The sequence below is a fragment of the Impatiens glandulifera genome, chromosome 1, assembly GCF_907164915.1.
Source record: "Impatiens glandulifera chromosome 1, dImpGla2.1, whole genome shotgun sequence".
Lineage (NCBI taxonomy): Eukaryota > Viridiplantae > Streptophyta > Magnoliopsida > Ericales > Balsaminaceae > Impatiens > Impatiens glandulifera.
In genome coordinates this window covers 156,430,060-156,440,287 of record NC_061862.1, presented here as the reverse complement: position 1 = coordinate 156,440,287, position 10,228 = coordinate 156,430,060, and the positions used below count along the sequence as shown (strand labels likewise).

General features: G+C 30.4%; 1 protein-coding gene across 1 annotated transcript; it reads right to left on the bottom strand.

The window, feature by feature from the left end:
* Window positions 1-4,016: 4,016 nt before the first annotated feature.
* On the bottom strand, window positions 4,017-7,351 carry LOC124920341 (receptor protein kinase CLAVATA1). The gene is made up of 2 exons (XM_047460810.1): window positions 4,657-7,351; window positions 4,017-4,575 (listed from the first exon to the last, which is right to left on the bottom strand). The coding sequence occupies exons 1-2, from the start codon at window positions 7,253-7,255 to the stop codon at window positions 4,229-4,231; spliced, it is 2,946 nt and encodes a 981-aa protein (XP_047316766.1). The 5' UTR covers window positions 7,256-7,351; the 3' UTR covers window positions 4,017-4,228.
* Between the last annotated feature and the right edge of the window lie 2,877 nt (window positions 7,352-10,228).

Here is a 10,228-nt window from a genome sequence, read left to right as displayed (position 1 = left end):
TCTTGCATGGTTGTCCAGATTGTTCCTTCTCCTGTCATCAGCCGTCCATTCTTTTCTATCTTTATCAATGAATATCGGTCCTTCGGTTAGAATGGATTCCATTTCATCATCCAAGGTGACTAGGTGCAGGTGCATGCGTGCCTTCCAGTTGGCAAAGTCATCACCTTCTAGCATTGGAGGCCTATCCTGATACATGTTTGCTTGAGTATTGAAACTAACTGCTCTGATACCAATTGTTAGGATCTAGGTCGCCGCTGGTGGACCGAGGGTGGAACCGGTTAGCGGTTCTCACTCGTAGGGTGGTGGTTAATCCGATTAGAGATTAACACCGGGGTTTCAATACTACACAACCTGTCACAAACCCTTGAACTAGGTTCAAGCGCGGAAGAGGTTTGCTTTCAAGTTGAAGCGGTACACGTGTATGATAGGCGGAGTCGGTTTCGGATGATGGAGATTTGAAGAATGGTGGGTCGGTTTCGGTTATCTGTATATTCGGTATGGTCAGTATGGAGTCGGTTTGGAGCGGTATGGTTAAGTTAGTCGGTTATGTAATGAAGCCAACAGAAAGTAAATAACACAGAAGATTTTATGGATGTTCGGAGATAAAACTCATACGTCACCCCTTCCTCTCGAAACCGCGAGAAGGATATTCACTAAGGAATACAAGTACAATCCGATCGAGACTTATTTCCTGCTCGATAATACTCTTACAATTCACACCGAAATTGTAACACACACTTTAACTTTCAACACTTAGGCTTTCTAGAGTAGTACACCGTTATCACTTGTAGTAAATGCTGTTATCTCAATATATGTCTCTTGATGTCCAATGTTTGTCCCGCATTTACTCTTCTTCAACTGCCTCCTTTTATAGGTGAAATATGCCAACGGTCATATTTCACTGCCTTGAATCTGATTGGCTGGTCAGCGGTGCAGTGATTCAGTGTCTCAGACCTGCGGTCGTCTCAGACCTGCCGGTCTGTTCTTCCGGTTTGTAAGACAGACCTGCTGGGTTTGTCTTTTACTCAATGTAGGCACTGTCTCTTTGGACAGTTGTCTGTACTTTGAAGATTCCCTTTCTGGCTTATCCCGAAGTAGAAGGATCCGGTAGTACTGTTTTCTGCAGCCTACAGTCTTTCCTCAGACTTGCATGGATATGGAAGTATTCAGTCTGTTCCTTTGGTATCATTCTCAACAGATACCCAAAGTGTCTTCTTGTACAGGTCGGCCGCTTGACTTGGCCGAATGTCTTTTGGTAGTGAGGTAACCGGACTTCTTCCGGTTATTCTTGTCTTGTGGATGATCGGCTGTTTGATGGTTCCGGTTTTGAGCTTTGGCCGATCTTTCCTTTGTGTGGTCATGTTCAGAATGCTCTTGATCGGTTTGGTAGCTTGACCGGTTCGGTTTCTTCAGTTGGTTTTCTTTTGTTCATCCGGTCCGGTTCCTTGTTCCTGCATGGGAAGTTTGTTTAAGTTAGGTTTATTTGAACCGGTCTGAATTTATCTAACAGAAATCTTCTAGATAATACTTTTCAACCATTTTATAAATATCTTCGATTTTAAATGATTTAAAATTATTTTTAGAGTCTAAAGTAAAACTAAGTATATGAAGATTTACTGTTTCATTATTAAATTTAGAATTTAACTTCTTCTTTCTTTTCTTTGGGTTGAAAATCTATTACTAAACTGAAGATATTAAAATGATAGTGTTCACGAATTGTCAAACGAATCTTTTTGTTGACATTAACATATTTTGTTGTATTTTTGTATGAAGTATTTAAATTTGAAATTTCAATGTTATATTGTGTGCAAACTATTTGTATGTATTAGAGGAGATGATCAAATTATTATCTCTTTAATTAAAAAAATAGTGTTTTAGTAGTTGAGATTGGATTCATTACACTTACCATATCAAGATATTTGTGTTACAAAATTTAACAAAATAATTTCTATAATTTTGCATCATACAAAGTGTGAATTCTCAAAGTTATTGGACAACCATACATTTCTCCGCTAAAAAATATATACATATTATGGAGACATTTAAGAGGCTTCAGTGTGAAAAACTTGATACACATATACTCGAGTAAAGATTAGAATACAATAAAAGGATATGAATAAGAATCTGATCAAAATATGAATTGAATATTATTTAGAATATTTTTAAAGAAAAACTCCTTTTTAAACTTATTTCGGTGTAAATATAACATTAAATAGTAATTATTTTCCAACCGAAAAATTCATTCTCAAACCTTTTTTTCTTACCTCAAAGATGTTTTTGGTATATGGTATAAGAGGGTATAACACTATTGGTATAATATAAACTATATTAATAGTGTTTTAATATGTTGTTTTTGTTAAAATTTTATTATTGATATAAATTATACCTCTATATAATTTATAGCACATATTTGGTATAAAATTGTAATTAGTCCCCTAGTTACAACATTTTTCTTATATCACTTAATTTTTAATTTCTCATTATAATCTTTATTAATATTATATATAACTTATTATTATATAATATATTAAATATATTTTATTTAGTTTTAATATTATTATTATTATATTTAATTATTTTTAATATATATTTTTAAATAATTTAATTTTTTAATTAAAAAATATTTATTTATTTTTATAATGATAATTTATTAATTATTAATTTATATATTTACTTATATTATAAATAACAATTTTATTTTATTACAATTATTAATAATATTTAAATTAAATAAACATAATTTATCGTTTATATTATAATTAATTTTTTATATGTTAATTAAATTTACATTAACTATTAAATAATAGTACAATAATTTATAATAATAAACAGTGTTATTTATAATATAAATAAATATAAAATAATAATAATTAAAATTTTAAATTAATATTTATACAACTTATACTATATTCTTATACTATATACCAAACATAAAATTATAAACTATATACAACTTATATCATTTCTTATAATTCATATCAAACATCAATAACCTATATAATTTATATTACCCTATATTATTTATACATCGTTATAATTTATACATCTATACAACTTATACCCTTTATAATTTGTACCACGTATGAAACGCTACCCAACTTTTATAACTTTTTAATATCATCCAATATATTTTACAATGTTATATAAATCATACCACAATATTTTAATATTATCCTATCATTTTAAATTTGATTATAAATTTATTAGAAAAATTCATTAAAAAATTCAAAAATCACAATACACAAACTAAATAAAACATTATTCATAAATTTTCAAATATTGGAATTAGTGTATTGTTTTAGTTTATGAAGTACTTTATATTTTATGTATTATTGTAATGTATTTTATGTATTTTTCTTAATTGTTTTTTTTTTATTTTTTAGTTATTTTATTAATATTATTCATTATTATAAATTTATGATATTTAAAAAAATATTAATAAAAATATATGATAAAAACAAAAAATTATATATAAATCAATTATAGAAAAAAATAAATATAAAATTTACTTAAATTAAAGTTAAAAGATTAAATTAAATGTTTAAAGTAAATTATATAAAAAATTAAATATTCAAATTAAAATATTTATAAACTCCAAGCTATTTTAAAATTTTATAAAAAAATTTGCCAAATTTTGAGAAAAAAGAAATACCCATTTTAGATATGAGTTTGTTATTTGGTTGGGTGGAGAAGGGACTTTAAGTATGGATTTATAAAAATGAGGGGAAAAAACTCTCAGGCTAAATATTATGTTATACACTTATACCTAATATAAAACACAATTTTAAATTTTTAAAAGATAAAATAAGAATATTTTAGTTCATAAAATTAATTATTTTATTATTAAAATTATAGTAAAACCTTAAAGAGAGAATTTGTAAATTGTTTTTAATAATATTAAAAATAAAAAACCTATATCCAACTAGCTCAGCTGAAATATAAAACTATGCATTAAAAAATCAATCTTAAGATTCAATAAGAACAAATGTAATTGCTAAAAAAACACAACCTCAAGATTCAATACTTAAGCAATTCAGCAAAACATATACATATTAATATATATACATAAAAACACACAACATAATTAAGGTTTTGATCAATCCGCCTCTTGATCAAGACATGATCAAGAACCCTTTGGCGGTTTACTTATTAATTTATTCAACCTTTCATAATTCAAATCTAATCTAATCCAATCCATCCATAATTAGATAATGAAAGCGCAACCAAATCAGATTAGACAAGGAGTTAAAGGAGGATTAGTGATCATATGAACAACTTCCCTCATTGTAGGCCTCATTGTGCTCTCATCTTCAACACACATCATCGCAATCCTGAACAAGTTTCTCACGCTCGTCAACTGGTATTCTTTCAGCCTTTGATCAATCACGGCAAGAACAGAGGAACCTTCATAGTTGTTCGATGGAATCTCCGATATCGTCTTTCTAACCCATCTCACTATGTCCACTCCTTCTCCAAATTCCCCAACCGGTTTCTTTCCGCATATCAGCTCTAGCAGCACCACTCCGAAACTATACACATCGCTCTTCTCGTCCACTTTAAGTGTGTATGCGTACTCTGTTTCGTTTAGTTTAGTTTAGATACAAGAAATTGTGAAAACAATAAATAGTTAAGGACAATGATGATGATGATAATGACCTGGGGCGATATAGCCATACGAGCCGGCAACAGAAGACATGCATTCAGAAGCTCCGGCGTCGAGTAAGAACTTGGCGAGACCGAAATCAGCAACATGAGCTTCGTAATCGGAATCAAGTAATATATTGTTCGATTTCACATCTCTATGGATGATTAAAGGTGAGCAATCATGGTGAAGATAACACAAACCCTTGGCGGATTCAACAGCAATTCGATATCTCGTCTCCCATTGCAACCTAGCTCCTTTCGTTCCATGAAGAATCTCTCCCAAGCTACCATTCGGCATGTACTCATATAACAGAAGATTGGTATCCTTATTCGATACGTATCCAAGCAGCCTCACGATATTCCTATGCCGAATTCTTCCCAGCGTCTGAATCTCCGCCGAGAATCCATGGTCGCCTCCGCCACCTCGGCTTTGCAGGTGTTTGATTGCAACATCATCCCCGTTCGGCATTGAACCGCGATAAACCACTCCAGCTCCGCCTTTTCCTATGATGTTTTCTTCTTTCAGGGAGTCGAGAACATCCTCCGCCTTGAAATCTAATCGTTGGAATGTTGTTAGCTTCCATGCCTTTGATTTCTCAAGCCTCTTCCTTCTGATACGGATGTATGTAACTCCGAGAAGTAAAACGCTTGTGATTACTGAAATGATGGTTATAATCAGCTTGGTTGTGCTGAATGAAGATGAATGATCATGGAGTGAGTACTCATGGCATGTTCGATTCCGACCCCAACATAGCTTTGGGTTTCCGGCAAAGGAGCTCCGATTGAAGGCTAGAAACTGACCGGTGATTGGGATTTTTCCGATGAGATCATTATATGAGAGGTCGAGTTTCGTGAGGCTATCCATGGAAGCCATTTCGTCTGGAATTGGTCCGGTGAGTTGATTTGAAGATAAATTGAGAGTACCTAATACCGGCAAGGTAGTAAGCTTCACCGGAATGTAACCTGAGAGATGATTCCGGCTAAAGTCGATGGAGGTCAGAGACTTGCACTGTGAAATTGATGACGGAATCTTGCCGGTTAACCGATTGTCACTGAGATTAATCTTTGAAATCTTGCTCAAAGTCTGAATTTCCTCAGGTACTTCGCCAGAGAATTGGTTTGAATCGAGAGAAAGAGTGGTTAGTTCTTTCAGATTTCCGATCGCCGGAGGGATTATTCCGGTGATGCGATTGTTCGATAACATGATTTCGTTCACCGGACTCCCGTCCATCTCTTTCGGAAGCTCGCCGGTGAATAAGTTCTCGTTAGCCTCGAGAATGTTCAGTAATGGCATGCTGAAGAAACCGGAAGGTATAGTTCCATTGAAGAAGTTCTTCGAAATACGGACGCGTAACAACGATTTACATTCACCGAGTTGTTCAGGAATCGGACCGATGAAGTAATTCTCCATTAGAATAAGGATTTTCAACCTACCTCCTTTACACAAGTTAGGAGGAATGGAACCTGTGAGATGATTCAAAGAGGCGTCAACTTCAAGCAACCTTCCATTCTGGCCTAGATTCTCCGGTAAAACGAATGTGAAATTATTCTGCCATATCAACAATACTTCCAAATTCGGAAGATCACTGATAAACTGTGGAATCTGACCGCTAAGATGATTACAGAAGAGATTAAGAAGAGTTAAGTTCTTGAGCAGAACAAAACTCTCCGGTATTTCACCGGTGAGGTTGTTGAATGAAAGATCTAGCGATTTAAGACTCACTAATTCAGATAGTTCAGACGGAATCGTGCCAGTAATATTGTTCACTTGAAGAAAAAGTGTATGTAGCATTTTCAATTTACCTAGCGTAGGTGGAATTTCGCCGGAGAGATTAGAACCGCCGAGATCCAGAATCCGAAGCGAGGTTAATGAACCAAATTCCGATGGAATTTCTCCCTCGAATTTGTTATAATAACCTAAACAAAGATGTTGAAGATTCGATAACCTAGACAAACTCGCGGGAATTATCCCGTAAAGTTCATTCCCTTGTAATCCTAAGCTCTCCAAACTCTTAATATCAGAATAAACCTCAGGAATCGTACCGCTGAAAAAGTTACCTCCAAGTTGAAGAACTCTGAGATTCTCCAGTTCCGCAACTTCAAGAGGAAGATCACCGTGGAAATTGTTATTGTAAACATCTAGAGATTGAAGTTCCTTCATGCCGAGTAATATTCTCCCAGGAAACTCGCCATGGAATGAGTTAGCAGAGATGTTGATGAAACGAATGGATGTCATATTCGCCATCTCCGATGGAAGCGTACCTGAGAGATTATCGCCGACGAGTGTTAGGTTCACTAGACGATTTAGAAGACCTATGTCAGGAGGAAGTTTTCCGAATAAGCTCGCGTTTGAGATGCTGATGGATATGACTCTAAATTCATCATCACAAGTGACGCCGGAGAATGAACAATGTGCAGATGATGATGATTGAGTGAGGCTTGGCTGCCAGTCGTGGAGTCCGTCGCCTGATTGGCTCACCATGGATGCTTTAAGCTTCAAAAGGATATCAAAGTCAGTGAGAGATTGGATTGAGGTGAACAGAAGGAGAAGATGAATGAGGATTGGAATGAGAGATGATCTATTGATCATCGTCGTCGTCGTCGTCGTCATCGTCTCCGGCGGCGGCGACGGCCGGGGAAGTTTGTTTGTTTGTTGGAGTGTGAGAGAAGAAGATAACTGTTAAGCTTTTGAGAGGGAAGTTGAGAATAAGTAGTGGCCAATGGTACAAAATGGGAATCGAAGCACCCAATAGTGCGTTTATTTTGTAATCAACAATATTGACAACGGTTATTCACTTAACTTTGTTTTTATATATGTCTATTCTAATCATTAATATTCTTTATTTTTTTTTAAATAATTTCAACATAAAAAAATTATTGATGAATGGGTTATTTAAGAAATTGAATGTATTTTTATAAGTATTTATTAATTCAAGTTAAAATTTTATGTTATTTTAGTAATATTTATAAAATATTATATATTAAATACTTTTTTTTGTCAAATTTATTTAATATTATTTAAAAATAAATTAGTATCAGTTTTGTTTAACTAAAATATGCTTCATACTTTATTTTTATATATTTTAAAATATTATAATATAATATTTTAATCATTTTATTAAAATATTCAAAATATTGATCTTACATCAAACAAGCTTTTAAATAATTAAGTAATTATTTTTATATAATCTTGTTGATTTAAGTAGAGGTTATGGGTTGACGGACTCTTTGGAAAATTTAAATTTCACTATATAGGTTGAATATACTCTATTTTCTTCTATTATATATAGTTATTTAGTTTGACTAGCATATATCTCGTGCATTTGCATTAGTAATAATAATATAAAAAATCGTGAAAAAAATATTACGATAAAATTTTTATGGGCGGGTAAACTCACAATCCGACTTAAGTATTCATTTACTCTCACATATATCCAAATTAACCACAGCTCTCGACCCGGCAATTCGGGTACTTTAAAAATTAAGCATCATTATATATATATATATAGATTAGTTAGTTAAAAAGTTGGACTTATATTATATTGTTAAAATATCACGCGTTTATCAAATTTTGGGTTGAATTTAAAATATAAAGTGTTATTAGCCTAATTGGTTAAAAAATTGTACTTTTTTGTTAGGTTGCAAGTTCGAACCATACTTATAGTATTTTTAATTTTATTTTTAACCGTTATAAATTTATGGGCGGGTCAACCCACAATCCGACCCAAGTATCCATTTACTCTCACATATATTCAAACCAAATCTCTCGACCCGGCAATCCGAACACTTTAAAAATTAAGCATCATTATATATATATATATAGATTTGACAATTGTTTGAGTAGCTGTTATGTTTAATTTCATTTTAAAAATAATTAATTAAATCAAAATAAGTATAAATATCAATATAATAATAATAATTAAAAAGTGTATTTATTAAACAAAAACCTAAAATCAAAATTAAATTATTATATTTGTAAATTTTATTAAAAAAATTGTAATATTAATTAAAATATTAAATTTAGTTGGTTTGTTTATTTGAATATATATATATTGTCTTATTACATTGATTATACTTCATCAATAACAGATTCAAAATTTATAATTAAATGTGACTGATTGAGATTGAATGATACAAAGGTTTGAAAAAATTTGAATATAGAAGTTGGTTAATGAGTAAATAATAATTAAGTTTTAATAATGTTGATAATTTTGATTATAATTTGAATAGTTAATTATTATTTTTTTGGTTGTATAATTCTTATGAGAATAGGTTTTGCTATTGAAGTGAATAAATGAATAAAAATTGGGACTATTTAAAATATAATAATTAGATATGAAAATGAATGATTAAGATTATAAAATATACCATTGTTAAAATCTTATTAAATTTGTATTTTAAGTTGACAGTATGATGAATAATTTGAAAATGAAAGAAATGAGCAGAGGGCAATAAGAAAGGGATGTGCAAAGAGGAAGATAAGAAAGGAAAAAGGTCACGGCGTTAAAACGGAGAAGGGTGTTAAATAAAAATAATAATATTATATAGAGGTGTCAGTCTGTCAGTGATAGTATAATTTCGACGGCGATGTGGTCGTTTGAATGACGGGTTTATCATCATAATTATTATTATGTACGTACTATTTTCTCTCTCTCCCTCTCTCTGAAAACATCAGAAACATAAGGGCTTGTTCGTTTAACGGTAATTTGAGATTATTTATTATATTTATTATTAACCTAATTAATTTTTATTTTATAATTTAACTTAAATTAATCATTGATTTTGTTTATTTTGATAAAAAATTATTTTATTTAATGAAAAATATATTATTTAAACTTTTAATTAGTTTAATTATTATGATAATATTATTTGTATTTTAAAATTAAATTTTATAAACATAAGCTAAAATTATTTAATATTGTAATTGATGAAGATTAAATAATGAAAAATAATAATATAATATTTGTTTTTTTATAATTGAACATCAAACGAGCTCTAAAGGTCTAGGAGTTGGGAAGAAATAGGTCTGTAGGTTCTTTGGTGAAAAAAAAGTAAAAACTGAGTATATAATTAAAATTAAAATGATAATTAATAAATTAAATAATGTAATTAATAAAAGGACGATATATATATATATTCGGGACTTTTTGTATAATTAGGTTTATTAATAAAATTGTTTTGGTATAGATTTGTAGTTATAAATATATTTTACATATTTTAAAGTTATTTAAAACTATTAATATATATAATAAAGAAAATAGATATTATTTTGTTTGATTAATTGTGTGATATTATTAAAAAAATAAAATAAAAAATATTTTGATTGATTAATAGTATGATATTATTGATAAAAGGATTGATAAAAAAAATATTATATATATATATAGACTTTAATTGATTCAAATGGTTAAAGTTTAATTTATTTTGTAGCTTACTAACTAAAATGATTATAAATTAGCATAAAATATTTGTTTGATATTTGAGTGCATAAGACTTTAAAGTAGTAATTAATAACCAACCAAAATGCCTAAATTAAAATGTAGTTGTAATTCATGATAGAAATTTAAATGGGGTTATGTCTTAT

What these genes read in the sequence shown, in the direction of transcription:
- LOC124920341 (XM_047460810.1), bottom strand. Translation starts at nt 7,255, where the DNA reads ATGACGACGACGACGACGACGATGATCAATAGATCATCTCTCATTCCA. An exon ending in GTATGGCTATATCGCCCCAG is followed by an intron (nt 4,576 to 4,656) that starts GTCATTATCATC and finishes TAAACGAAACAG; the next exon opens with AGTACGCATACACACTTAAA.